Source organism: Erpetoichthys calabaricus, chromosome 1 (genome assembly GCF_900747795.2).
Source record: "Erpetoichthys calabaricus chromosome 1, fErpCal1.3, whole genome shotgun sequence".
NCBI lineage: Eukaryota > Metazoa > Chordata > Cladistia > Polypteriformes > Polypteridae > Erpetoichthys > Erpetoichthys calabaricus.
Window position 1 is genome coordinate 143713833 of NC_041394.2, and position 15501 is coordinate 143729333.

The 15501-nt window shown below is 37.2% G+C and overlaps 1 protein-coding gene across 2 annotated transcripts in view; it reads left to right on the forward strand.

Annotated features, from left to right (window-relative positions):
- Positions 1-14983, forward strand: part of golt1ba (golgi transport 1Ba) — a 28912-nt gene extending 13929 nt beyond the window's left edge. Inside the window, exons 3-6 of one of the 2 annotated variants that reach the window (XM_051923599.1) lie at positions 5912-6090; positions 8769-8850; positions 9076-9110; positions 14118-14983. In XM_051923599.1, coding sequence (XP_051779559.1) covers positions 5912-6090; positions 8769-8850; positions 9076-9084 — 270 coding nt within the window. In that variant the 3' untranslated portion in view covers positions 9085-9110; positions 14118-14983. The remainder of the gene's footprint in view (positions 1-5911; positions 6091-8768; positions 8851-9075; positions 9111-14117) is intronic. The other variant, XM_028806715.2, reaches the window with a different exon arrangement.
- Positions 14984-15501: the final 518 nt, after the last annotated feature.

A 15501-nucleotide genomic window follows, 5' to 3' on the forward strand; every position in this document is an offset into this window, starting at 1 on the left:
TTTCCCGTAAGAAAAGGAGCGCTTCTGAACAATCCATCCGACTTCATCCTTTCAGCAACTACCGGTAGGACTGTGTTTTCCTTCACCCTTTCAACCTACAGATCGCTGGACTTAATTTCGTCACCTCCCATTTTTCATCCGGTTTGGTTTTCATGGACTTTGCTGTGTGGTGTTTGTGTGTATATATGTTAAATGTAATATCGCCGAAGGGGTCAGGGGTGGTATTGCTGTTTTCATTTAGTTAATTTTGTTTCATTATATTCTTAATTGTTTACCCTTCCCAGTGTGCATTATTGGTCTCTGTAGAGAGTGTGTGTGGGTCAATCCAAGGCTGGGGACGTTCCTGGGGTCTCCTCTATTAAAATAAATAAATCACCGTCACCTTTGACGGTGTGAATCTTAGCGGCCCCTGACCTCTACACGGTATTCAACGGTATTTTTTTCCCCAAGCATGAGTGGATGTTAACCACATTTCCCACTGCAGTAGACTGGCTAAGAATAACCTCTTCCACTGTCAAGAGCATTCTACATTGTACAAAAAAAAACATTTTAATGTGCACACAAGTATTAATACAGGTTTGCATGGCCCCATAAAGTGATAGTTTTCAAGGGGGTGGCACTAATGAAGAGAAGGAATCACATTGCATGACAGATGCAGTCAAAATATAGAACCTTTTTATTGAACAAATTTTGCAAAAACTTGAACTATAATTTTGACAACATATTTTCAACCATCCAAAGAGGCATTTAGACTTAGTAAAATATCCAGAAGTGCTTGTCAAAAGTAGTATTGCACTGAACATGTCTTAGAAAAGGAATAAATAGTAAATATTTTTTGTAAACCAGCTACACTTTCAGTTATTGTTAATCTTGATACTGACATGTTAAAGTGACTTTTTAAACAACTTTACCATCATTAAACTGCATAATATTTAAACTAATAAATAATAACAATAAAATAAATAATACTATTATTACTGATAGTTGCACTATTACTTCAAGGCTTCAAGCCCAGGTGCATTACATAGTATTCACCAAATTAAAATAAAACAAGTGCAACTTGGTGATGACATCTTTACCAACTGAACCGTCATTTAGGCAAACTGCATTAATATGGACCTTGCTTCAAGCTAATCTATATGCATAAATAATAAAACTGCAACTTGCATTTATAATGCTATTTGTGGTATAGCCCTACGGAATCGTATTAGGGCCATGGTGAAGAAAAAAAAAATACGGACACAGGGAAGAAAAAAACAAACTATATGTCGAGAATACATTTCCACTTTATTCTCGCCATTTATGTTGAGATTAAAGTCGACATTTCCACTTTATTCTCATAGTTTACTTCATAATTAAAGTAGAATGTCGTAAACTAAACTTCTTCTTAAAATCAATGTTTAATTTACTAGATTTTGTCAAACCCCGTCATAAGTTAATGCAGCACATTAAGTGCTTTGTGATAAGTGTTCCCCGACCCAGTTGTTAATCACTACGCTTCTTAAACTGACTTCCTCCACACTAAGAGGAGACAGCGATCACCGCACAGAATCCATTCACTTCATGATATTCCTGCTTTCTGAAAATTTTGAATGCTAAGATAAATACTTGATACCATTTTCATGATGAAATGCATTAAAGCAGGTATTAAACATGCACGGTAGTGAGGCGGTAGTGCTGCTCCCTCGCAGTAAGGGGTCCCCAAGGTGTATGTTCAGTGTAGAGAACTTAATGGCAGGTGTGACGAGGCTCCAAAAAACTGGATGTATGAATGGGTATCACACAGGTTTAACTTAAATATTGTGTAAATGTTGGGTTTGTGATCTGGTGGTCGGAGACACGAACACGGAATTCAATGCATGTTCTTCTGAGCTGGCTTTTTTTATTGCACGCGTGCTGTCTCTATCTGACGTACCAAAACCCCAGTTCCTATCCTTCCTTTTTGTTTCTCCACATAACCAATCACCACACGATAAACGTCTTTGTGAAATTAAAACTAGTTATAAACTTGGCCCACGGAGTGTTCAGAACTTTAAAAATATCTTTTGTTATACATGTTTAATTATGCCATCCATTCAGGGTTGCGCCCATCCCTGAATGAGTCGCCAGCACATCACAGGGTGAATATGAGCAAAACATACACTAGCAGGGTCAATATAGCATAACAAAACCCCACATCCTACATGACTTTGAAAGGAAACTGAAGCACACCGCGTAAACCCACCAGAAAAACATGCAAATGCAAGGCAGGGTACACCCGAGACACCCTTGCTGCGAGGCAGCAGTGCAACCTCCACGCTGCCGTGCCCCCACATGATTAATGCATGCTTTAATGCATTTCACCATGAAATTTATATTAAGTATATATCTTAGCATTCTAAATGTTCAGAGAGCAGGAATGTCATGAAGTGTGGCGATCGCTGCCGGCGCCTCCTCTTAGTGCAAGAGGAAGTCAGTTTAAGAAGCTCGGGGAACACTTAACACAAAGCATTTAATGTGCTATATAACTTATGATGGGGTTTGAGAAAATCTAGTAAATTAAATATTCATTTTACGATGAAGTTTAGTTTATGATGTTCTACTTTAATGACAAATTACGAGAATAAAGGCAACATGTCGACTTTAATCTTGACATAAACGGCGAGAATAAAGTAGAAATGTCGAGAATTAAGTCAATATGTCGACTTTATTCTCGTCATAAGCGTCAAGATTAAAGTGGAAATGTCGAGAATAAAGTCAACATGTCGTCTCACTATTACACAGTTATCAGGTACATTACACTGTATTGAAAACAAATAAAACAATTACAACTAGGCTTGCAGTATTATCCAGTAGTATAGAAACAGTATTTACACATTTGAACATAATGGTCCTCATCTGACCTTTTAAAACCAAAGTATCTCCAGGCAACGGACGTGACTCCTTCTTCTGTGTCATCATTTTCAACTTTATCGTCAGCTACAGCTTCAGTTTCGGAATGTTCTCTGTCCATTTTCACCACGCAATACCTACATTACCAGTACCTATTTAGTGGTGTAGCAGTGAGAAAGGTCCCCACTTGAACAGTTTCCCGCTGCGCCACGTTCCGAACGTCATTTAGGCAATTTAAACCGGTGTTGCAGTATAAGAAAAATCCATATCATAAAAAAAAAAAAAAAAACAGTTTTCGGTATAAACCGATATACCGTCCAGCACTAATCAGAACATGAAAATAGTTTTCTGTTTTAGTTGTGTGCAACATTTCTTGCCTCGCATTTCCTGTCATCCTACATTTACCCAGATCATTGTAGACACAGAACACATGTAAAATGTATGTACAGTACACCCCCAAAATTCTCGGGGGTTACGTTCCTAGAGCACCCACGAATTGTGCAAAACTGTGACTTTTGGATGTGGTTAAAAATTGCCTTTTAAATGCCTATTTTTATAGTTTAAACCATAAATGCAGTATGCCCCCAAAGCACTTTAATTTCGTTGCAAACTCAGCTTAATACATTAATGCATTACGTAAAAAAAACCTTAATACATTACCTAAAAACAGAATGTAAAGGTAAACCCGTATACTGTACAGTACTATACTGCTATGTCTCCCGCGGTGCTAGAATGTAAAATACCGATGTTACTGCTATACATACTGTATTTCATGCAAGCGTGTTTTTTTTGGTATGTGCTGTCACTTTCTTTGTTATAAGTAGAGTAAATACATAATAATTTCATTTAATTAAAATACAGTAAAATGTACGGGTACTCACCAATGATGAATGATATTGATGATGATGAAGATGAAGCAGCTGTGCAGTACGATGCATCCATCCATCCATTTTCCAACCCGCTGAATCCGAATACAGGGTCACGGGGGTCTGCTGGAGCCAATCCCAGCCAACACAGGGCACAAGGCAGGAACCAATCCCAGGCAGGGTGCCAACCCACCGCAGGACACACACAAACACACCCACACACCAAGCACACACTAGGGCCAATTTAGAATCGCCAATCCACCTAACCTGCATGTCTTACGATGCAGAGGATTTAAAACTCCTCGGGTGGCGCCTCTTCTTCATGCGCTTCAGGAGGAGTCGTATCTTTGGACAGGTCTTCTTCTGGTGGGGTTTTGTGCTGGCTTTTCTTTATAGGTTTCAGGAACATTGTGATGGGAAGTTGCTACATTGTCTCCTGTAGCAAACTGCTGGTACAATTTCCGTGCTTTCTCACGGATGATGTTACCGTCCAAGGGGATGTTCTTCTTCCTGCAGTCGGTGATCCACAATGCCAAGACAGATTCCATCCTGATGATATTTTTATTCCTTACGGTCGTTACCTTTTTGACACTATCACAGAAACTTATAGATACGGTACTCCAGATCACTGCTTCGTTCTTCTTTATGTAGCGTGCGGTGCTTTTATTAATGCCATAGTGGCGCGCTACTGCAGCATAACTTTTTAGTTCCTGGAGCAAATCCAGTAGTTCAACCTTCTCCTGGAGTGTTTTAAACTACTTCTGGTGCTTAGGCTCAGTGCCAGAAGCCTTAGAAGGTGCAGGGCGTTTCGGCAACATCTTGTGCATTTAAGAATAACAAAATGAATACAATAACAAAATGGAAAACTGGAGAACACTCAGCTGGAGAAGCATCACAGGGCAGCAGTCAATCAGCAGCAAGGAGAAATGAATAACGCTCTCGGATTGGCTACTTTCACCATCCCAAACCGCTTTTCCCTCAGCGGTTGCTTCCTGTTCTCTCTACAGCACAGTATTGCCTTCGGAAAAAGCCATAAAAAATTGCGGAGAATATTTCTGCTTTCCGCTAACAATTAATAGTTAGGTTTTAAGGTAAAATCGGTGAACGACTGAGTCCGCGAACCCTGAACCGTGACTTTGCGAGGGCCTACTATATTCCAAATAACGATATATTATTTACCCTATACAATTCATGACATCTCACACCCAGATAAACAGAGTTGAGCTGGGAGAACTTTGCAACTGAAACTGACTTCAGCTGAGTCGGTGGGGGATGGGATAGCAGGCTGCTTGTGCTAATTTACACATTTGCAAAACAAAGACGTTGATGGAGAGGTTACGAAGGAATTTAATGTGGGCCCAGCATTACGACTTTTTTTTGTAGGCTTCAGGGATTCTAATGTTAAATGTTGTCCTTGCAGAAAATAAAGCACCAGAAAACAAATTCAGTCAGCACAAAGTAAAGGAATGCTTGCTAGTTTATAACTATCTTCTTTGACCCTGAATAAATCACATTAACAAAGCATGGAAACAAATTGAATAAAGTTGCTGATTGTTTTATTTTTTTAATTTTTTTTTGAGCACATTTTTATGTATTTCTATACTTTTGTGACAAAGACTAAGATACTTGTATTTCATATAAGTAGGTACCCAATTAAATTGTTAGTGCTGACAAGTAAATGAAATAGTGCTTTTTTTCTGATGACAATATGACATTTTAATGTTACAAAAATATATTTCAGAGCCCCGTTTGTTGATGCTCATTTGTGTCTGTAATGTTCCCTTTAAAGGCCACATCTTTTTTTTTTTTTTTTTTTTCCCCCATTACAATATACATTCAGAAGTTCAAAGCTAATAATATCAGTTGTAAATGCTTATATAAAATGTGCATTTCTGTTTCAATTATATCATTTTCTTTCTCCGCTTTTCTATTGTAGTGACCTTTAAGGCTTCTTTGTTTAGTCAGAAAATACTTCAAATAGTTTGTAATGTGCCAGTGCTTTTCATAGCCTGCCATTGTATATGAGCAGAATGCTCGCTGATCTGTCCAGCCATGAGCTTTAAAGTAGCTCTCATCACTAGTACCATTTGCCATTGTAGTTAAGCTACATAAAGTTGCATGAATCACCATATTAGACTTGTAATCTACCTTTTTTTTTTTTTTTTCTTCCTCAGATTTTGTTTGTGGCAGGTTTATCATTTGTAATCGGCTTGGAAAGGACTTTCAGATTCTTCTTTCAGAAGCACAAAATGAAAGCTACAGGATTCTTTTTGGGGGGTGTCTTGGTGGTGCTGATAGGATGGCCTGTAATCGGAATGGTTCTTGAAATATATGGCTTTTTTCTTTTGTTCAGGTAAGAGGATTTTTGAAGTATTTGTTTAAAAAAAAAAAATAAGAAATTAGAACTCTAGTCCCACATCACCATTATTTGACATAAATATAGCAAACATAATAATGAATGTACATATTATTTATTTGCAGCATTTTTATTTATTATTTCCCTCAGTTAGTGAGCAGACTTGTTAAGTGACCCCTAAACCCCAAACCCAGACACATGTGGCTGGATAGTGACCAACCACTGTTACCTGTAGTCCACGTTATTTATCAAATTGTAGAAATTCTTTCATTTCCCATTATTTATTCATTCATTATAAAACCATACTTTAGACTGTCCAGGTTTCAGATTCTTACCTTGTACTTAGCTATTTATGAGACCCATAATGAAACCGTGTTTTTGAGTATGTAGAAGGAAGCTAATGCATATGCCATAGTGGCCTCTTTTTTATGTACTGTTGGCATGGGCAACAATTTATTTTCCATGTGTTTGTCTTAAACTGTGCTTTGGATCAGTTGTTGTTCTTGTTTTAATAACAAGGCAAAAAGTATAAATATCAGTTTTTGTTTTGTTTAAAATCATTTTCATGTCTTAAATGTAAATAGGGTAATGGTATAGCATCAGTTCAGAAAGAAAGCAAGTTAAGCAAAAGTAAAAAATCACGGCTTTTTAATTACCCCAAAATTCAAATACTCATATTAAAAACAAGTGTATATTCAAATGAATATTATATATTCTGAATGCTACATGTAAAATACATTTGTGCCATATGTGCAGCTCTTTTTTTTTTATATAATTTTATTATCAATATTTTTACTTTTTTGTTCAGCTTGTGCTGGTAAAGCATGAAGTGTTTACAACTAAAGTGCATTTTCAAGTGTTTCAAGCAAATGTAACACTTGAAAATACAGCCTTTCACAAAAATGGGGTTCATTGCAAGTGTAAAGTAATATAATCAAAGGTAATGTGAAACCAGGTACATTCCTGTAATCCATGTAAGAAATGCATTCAAAACTGCCCACTGGTTGCTGAAATTGGCGATTCTAAATTGGCCCTAGCGTGTGCTTGGTGTGTGGGTGTGTTTGTGTGTGTCCTGCGGTGGGTTGGCACCCTGCCCAGGATTGTTTCCTGCCTTGTGCCCTGTGTTGGCTGGGATTGGCTCCAGCAGACCCCCGTGACCCTGTGTTCGGATTCAGCGGGTTGGAAAATGGATGGATGGATGGTTGCTGAAACATGTTATATACTATCATTCATTACACTTTCTTTTTTCCAAAAGTCTTAACAGTTTTAGCATAAAACAGCAATGAGTTGTGAGAAGGTGTAGGAGTGACTTTCACCATGCTATTAGATTCAAGAGCATAGAAGTGGTGGTAGGAAAAACTGTCCAATAATATTCTATAAATGAGACGTAATTAAGAGGCCAAAGGCTGTACGTTTCAATGATGGTACAACTAGAAATGCATATAAGTTGGTCATGAAAGTGATGTGTAATGTATTCCATAGTGTGTCTAGAGCAGGAATGTCGAACTCCGGTCCTGGAGGGCCACAGTAGCTGCAGGTTTTCATTCTAACCCTTTTCCTAATCAGTGACCTGTTTTCACTGCTAATTAACTTCTTTTCCTTTCATTTTAATAGCCTTGTTTTTAAGGATTCAGTCCTCTGAATTGATTCATTTCTTCATTAAATTGCAGCCAAACAGAAATGAGATGTGAAACGAGCCAACAGATGACCAGCTAAATTGGGGCTTCAAACTCCAACCAATTTCACTCCAATCAGTTTCTTAATGAGAAGCTGATTCTTGCTGTTAATTAAACCCGTTATTTAATTTCATAGCTTGTTGCTGCTTTCATTCTGCCACAGCAGACATTTCCGAAACTGTTGATTTTCTGTTTTTTCTAAGAACACTGTCAAAATGTTTTGGTGACCTGAGAGATCAACCTTACCGAGACCATCACCTTTCTTTATTTTCAGATATTGTGTGATGGGCACAGGTGAGCTGGTCAAGTGGTGGCTTCTTTTGTGTCTCATTATTATTTGGCTGCTAATTAAGGAAAATGAGTCAACTAAGGGGCCCGAGTCAAGTTAATTAAAATTAAGTCAAAAGAAGTTAATTAGCAGCAAAAACTGAGCACTAATGAAGAAGATGGTTAGAATGAAAATCTGCAGTGACTGCGGCCCTCCAGGACTGGAGTTCGACACCCGTGGTCTAGAGTAATATAACATGGAAATAAATATGAGGGGGGAAAAAATTCGAATGGTACTTTTTTGCATCCATAGAATTTTTTTGAAATGCATTTGATTTATACAATAATAGTATCATCCATCCATCCATTTTCCAACCCACTGAATCCGAACACAGGGTCACGGGGGTCTGCTGGAGCCAATCCCAGCCAACACCGGGCACAAGGCAGGAACCAATCCCAGGCAGGGTGCCAACCCACCGCAGCAATAATAGTATCATTCTGCTGAAATTTCAAGAATACTTTACCCAGACTGGGTAACATTGCAGAAAACTGAAATCGAATGAGTATGAGGTTTCAGGTAACAGTGTCTTCCTGGCACTTTTGCACTCAGTTTAGCATTTCTTTCTATCCAATTATGAACTTGTATTCGCAATGTTGGTTGCCTAATTTTCGTTTGAAAAACTGATAATTTGTTGTTTGTGAGACAAAATTAAATTTGTTGATCTATTACAGAGGGTTCTTTCCTGTGGTCATTGGATTTATAAGAAGAATACCAATATTGGGGTCCTTGTTGAATTTACCTGGAATCAGCTCGGTAAGTTTTTAACTTCTCTAATAGTAAATAAACAATATATGAAAAAAAATTAGACTTGTTGGATTTTTAGACAGACTCTGGTGAAATACCTATAAAGTAAACAGAAGTCTTTTAAAATTAGCCTAAGCCAGTGTTCTTATTCTGTTATGTTAGGTAAGTGTACTTGTTTTAAGTGAAAACTCATGTTATATAAGTAAGTAATTTTGTAATGTGTGTTTTTTAAAGCCTACGTAAGGCTGGGAAGGAAATCTGCAATAATGGTCAGTTTTTTTTTTTATCTTTATTTTTACCCCGATTTGTATAGGTTTTAAAGTTGCATGATTATTTTTGTTGATGCAGTTTGATTTTTTTTTTTTTATTTATTTATTTTTTTTTTTTATGTGGCGGTTGAATATTTGAAACTCTTCATGGACTTGGCTTTTCACAGCATTTCACAGATGCAGTTGTTAATGAAAGCCACTGACCATGGCACCAGAGAGTGGTGATGTGTTACACATTCAACTAAGAATTTCACTGAATGTTGTACATGTGACAATATGACTAAGTTTTTACCCTGCCATGTTTCCACATGAATTATGCACATTTAATGGCTGTCACCAGTTAACCTTGTGCATGTTTTTGAAATTTGAGAGGTGAACCAGAGTAAGAGGGGAAAAAAATCCTTTGGCATGATAGTAAATTGCTAACTTCACAAAGATACTGACTTGTCCAGGATTCTATCCTAGTTCCCTAGAGCTGCAAACTAGCAGTGCTGACCAATATACACCTATGCTGCTCACATATGTTAATATATTTTAATAGGTAGACTCCATTCAGTGCATTTACCTGACAATAACACTTAACACCATTTATAACAAATCCACTGAGCAATGAAGTATGCAATTGCACTGGAGGTCTTGACAGAGGTGATAAATTACCTACTACAGTCTGCTGAAAATTTCACTTTTCTACAGCTATTCTCAGGATAATTTTGAAAATTATATCATTGTCATCACAGTTAAATACTGTTGAAACTCCTGTTTTTTGTGTTTTCTATTTCTTGTTTGTATCACTGGTTTTGGAAGAACTACACCAATAATTGGTAAAGTAGAATTTCTGTCATTGCTTTCCTAGACTTCCTAGACACTTACTAACTTAATTTATGCCTATTTTCAGGTAACAGATAATTTAAAGTGACAAGAATACAGTTTTTAGGCCATGGCTGATCCTTTTATAGTCCAGCATATCAGTGGTATAAAATAGCTTGTTTGTCAAAATTCTTGGAAAAATGTATACATAACCTGCTAAAAAGTATATCTTAATGCTTTATTATTCATGCTGGTAGCACAAAACTATGTAACTATATGCATACACACTTTTCCAAAATGTGCAGTACCATCACAGGAATATTCTTCACTGTGAAGTGGATAAATCTGATAGATTTTAAACCTTCTCTTTCATATTTGTTCTGGGATTTTATTGGTCATAATTGTAGACTGGTGGGGAAGAACTTTATTTTTTTAAAAATGCTTTCCCTTAACACTTGTTTATGGTAAATTAGTATGTACAGTGGAACCTTGGTTCACGAACGTCACGGTACACGTACAAATCGGTTTACAACCAAAAAGTTCGCCAAACTTTTGCCTCGGTTCACGACCACACACTCGGTATACGAACAAGCCAGTTTCCCTTTCGGTTTGTACATGTTCAGTCTCTCCCTGTGCATTTCCTGTGCTGCGAGCAAGAGAGAGAGCGAGAGAGCGCGCGACACACACACACACACACACACCCACACATACAGGCGCGAGAGAGACAGACGCACACACACAGGCAGCGCGAGAGAGAGAGAGCTGGACGCATAAGGTAGGAAGGCAGTTAAAGAATGCAGTGGGCTTGATTTTGTTTTCACTTCTGTTTACAGCGATCGGTTCGTAGCGTGCATTGTTGCAATGTTACTTCTCTTGGTGGTTTATTACATTACGGATTTTTTCAAATGTTCATTTTTTTCCCTGTGCTTGAAACTCATTTAAAAAAAAAAAAAAAAAAAGTGTTTTTAGCCAGCAGTTGGTAGTGCTATAGCGCAAACTATTACAATGTTAGTTTTCTCTGTTGTTCAAGGTTTTCTCTGTGTTATTCAATGTTTTTACATTTAGTTTACTATTACGCTGTGCATTCTATGGTTTAATTAACTATATTTGTGCTTAAAAATTTAAAAAAATTATATATATTTACATACAGGTCGTATGTTCTGGAACAGATTAATTGTATTTACATAAATCCTATGGGGGAAATTGCTTCGGTTCACGACCAAATCAGTTAATGGCCAGAGTTTTGGAACGAATTATGGTCATGAACCGAGGTTCCACTGTATAGGTTTGACTTACCGTTAAAGAGAAGCTAAACTATTCTTACACATTTGTGGAATTCAGAATTTAAATCCTGATCAGGGTATTGTATCTATGGAGTTTTTTTATTCTTCATGTGTCTACATTGGTCTTCTTCCCTCATCCTAAAAATGTGTAAATTAGGTTAATCCAAATTTTTCCTGAATCTATACTAATATAAGGCAAAGCCCTCACTGACTCACTCATCACTAGTTCTCCAACTTCCCGTGTAGGTAGAAGGCTGAAATTTGGCAGGCTCATTCCTTACAGCTTACTTACAAAAGTTAAGCAGGTTTCATTTTGAAATTCTACGCGTAACGTCATAATTGTCAACAACGTACGCCATGTTAAACTTTCTTATTTATAGCCCCATCTTCACGAAATTTGGTAGGCGGCTTCCCTGTGCTAACCGAAACCGATGTATGTACTTATTTCGGTGGTATGACGCCACTGTCGGTTGCCATATTGAACTTTCCAACAGTGTTTGCTACATATGGGCCCATCTTCAAGAAATTTGGTACACTGGTTCCCAACGCTAACTGAATCCTACTTACGTACATATATACATCCATAGCCTGTAGCTCGGTTGCCGTGTGAGGTGGCGTTGGGTCCCCCAACCCCAAGCCTCCCACGTAGTTGGCTGCCTGCCTATATAAGGCCGTCTGTCGCTCCGGTCTCTTCATTCCCTTCCTTGCTTCGCCACGATATTCACGTCTCCCTGCTGATAACTGCAGCCTTTTAATTTAATCCACGGCTTCTCCGCTGTTTTATTGTTCGTTTATTACGATTATAGTTATTGTGTATTAGGCTTAGTTTACATTGTTCAGGTACCCATTTCCTTTATCGTTCCAACTGTACCCCCATTAACATGTCTATCGAGGTGATCATCATCGATCAAAGAACTGTCACTTACCGAGTGGTTTCCAAGCCCGGAGATGGCGCCTGCCTTTTCCATTCTCTTTGTTACATATTGCACGGCCATATCAGGCTCACTCTTGATATCCGGAAGAACATTGTGTCTTATGTATTGAATGACTGGGACAGGTTCAAGGTGTGGACTGATGATGGTACAGGAGATAATTATACTACACAGGAGCACTATAAGAGTGAAATGCTTAAGCCCTTCACCTATGGTTCTGCATGTGAGTTGATGGCTGCCGCTGAATTGTTCAGTTGTCGCTTTCAAGTGTACCGAAAAGTCCAAATATTTTACACCTTTGGACAACCGCCAATGCCTCTTACAAAGTCTTCTTCAAAATGTTTACCCCAATCTACGAAATCTCCACGAAAACGACATGTCATGGTTGAGGGAGAGAGCTATCCTGACACCAAGAAATGACATGACTACGACTATAAACCACATTTTACTTCAAGAACTACCTTCACAACCAAAAACATATCAGTCTGTGGATTCAGTTGTTGAAGTGGAAGACACGGTGCACTATCCGGTAGAGTTTCTCCACACTCTGAATCCTCCAGGCACTCCTGAGCATAATCTAATTTTGAAGGTTGGGGTACCAATAATGTTACTGAGACACTTACAGCCACCAAAACTTTGTAACGGCACGAGACTTCAGGTCATGTGTCTGCAAAAGAACCTAATTGAGGCAACTATTTTTACTGGCAGTGGCTCAGGGGAGAGAGTTTTTATTCCTTGCATCCCCGTTATATACCCTTTTATCTCCCATTTCAATTCAAACGCCTCCAATTTCCAGTAAGGCTCTGCTTCACAATGGCAATTAATAAGTCTCAGGGACAGACCCTACAAAAGGTTGGCATTGATTTGAGGCAAGATTGCTTTTCACATGGCCAAGTGTATGTTGCATGCTCAAGAGTAAGCTCAGCGCACAGCTTGGTCATATTACAACCGGAGGGCTGAACTGACAATGTGGTATACAAACAGATCCTTAACAAATAATTATTGGTATATTTTCCCTCAGTTTAAAAAGGTTTACTTTTCTTCTTAATAAAAACGTTAAGGCAGTACTTCGCCGTTGCGGAGCGCAGGTATTTTGCTAGTTATGAATAAATGTGGGTGAGCACAGAAGCTTACCCTATGATGGATTGGTACCTTGTGCTGGTTTGACAGCTGCCTTGTGCCCCGTGCCTCCAGGATAGGAACTGTTTACCTACAACCTTGAACAGGACAAGTGGGTTAAAATAATGAGGAATACAATATATTTTATTTACAGTATCTAATTTAGTTGCTCATCTTACGTTTCATAAAAGGTGACCCTGCCACTTCACAAAGCCTGGACCCCAGGTTTGATTCCAAGCTAAATTTACGTATTTTTGCAGTTTTTCATGAGTCTTTCTTCCATAGGGTATGGTTTCTTCATGCTAGCCTTGTGCTGTTTCATTGTCCTTTTGAGATAGTGTATTCACAAAATTTAAAAAGTAATGTTCTTCTTTGAATTTTTTCACCAACGTGACCAACTTGTCATATTTAATTCCACCACTGTCTTGCTTTTATTACTTTATTTTTGTCATTAGTTTGATAAATGTAAACATCAGTCATAATGGATATCTTTCAGTTTGCCATTAATTTTTGTGAATAATCAAAATGTGTTTGCAACATTATTCTTCCCATTATTGATTAAAGAATAAGGATACCAAATAGTTCTCACCTGTTTTTGCAGATGTTGCTGCAATTACTCTTATCAGTTAAAGTTTACTCTGGACTGACAGATGTGTCAGCAGCACTTTTAATACAAGTTATTTAATGAATGTAGCTGAATATGTATAAGGTTAATGTAATGAAACTTAAAAAAAAAAAAAACAGCATTTTTATTGCATAATGTACCTGGTTCCATTCATTATCATTCCTGTAGCATTGAAGAGATTTGATAGTTTTTGAACTCCATGTATAATTTTTATTTTTATTTTTTTGCTTTTGTTTTTCAGTTTGTGGACAAAGCTGGTGACAGTGGTAATATGGTATAACACTGACTAACCAACAACTTTTATATATGAATATATTTATAACATTACACAAAACAGTAACTGTAACCTTCCCTTCTGCATAATCCAATGGAATATCTATTACCGCAGACTGTTTCCTTCATTCAAAGCTGTCAGGGTTTAATCTGTCCCAACTTCCATTTTTATCATAATTTATCGACTGAAATGTTCAAGTATGTTCCGAGGAGGTTCTTTCTCACTGTCAAGGAAGCTGGTTACAAATTCCATCATGTTAACATTAAATGAAAATGAAGGAGAATGGCAAAAAAAGAAACAAAACTTTTATACAAAGTTCAGCACAATGTGCTCATCTTTTTACTGTACAAGTGGTGTTGTTGTGTTGAAAATAATTATATGGATCTTTTGAGGCCAAGAAAAGAAACTTTATTTTTATTCTCTTATGAATAATTTTTGCAAGGCGTTGTTTTTTGTTTGAAGAAGAGCAAATTTCTGCAACCCAATACTGTTGTACTACACTTTGGGGAATATGTTACAAAGATAGCAAGCCATATTGTTTACAGCTGGCAATCTTCTTTGCTTTCTTTAGCAGAAAGTGTCTATACTGCGTAAAAATGACATTTTATTTAAAAAGTGCCAGAAAAAACAATTATGTTGTTGGTGACTTTTATTTTTTTAAATATAAATCTCCTTTATATTATAAACTATAATGCATCCTTGGGGAATGTACAAGGGTTTGACCTCATTAGGATATTTTTAATTAAGATCTTCTTTAACACTGTACAGTATTAAGGAGAAAACTTTCATTGTTAAGCTGTAAGGATTTTTGTAAATACACATTTGAAAGAAAATTTGTGTTTTGTGGTTTTTAAGACAATCAAAATAAACACTATCTTTGCAAGAGAACTGTACTATTATGTGTTGTACTGATGGCTGATTTACACCTATGACTAGAAGTGAAAAGGGTGTGCTATACAAGATCAAAGCACAAAGAATGGTTTGGGTAAAAATACCATGCAGCCTGCTGACATGAGGAGTTTGCATCATATTATTAAGGCAGAGTTAATATGCATAAAATACCTTGAAATGTTTTTAACACTCTTCAGGTTTTTAACTAAAATTTAATACACATCGAGTATGCCTGATCTGAAATATCTGGGACCAGAAATATTACTGATATTTTCAGATTGTGAAATATTTGCATATACATAATGAGATCTTGAAGGACATCCTTGATAAGTAGAGAGATGCAGCCAAACCAGCAAAATCACAACTCGTAAATACAATAATTCATAACACCATGTCATTATTGTAACGTGTTGATATGACAAACATGTTATACCTCAAAAGTGATAAATATGCTATATAG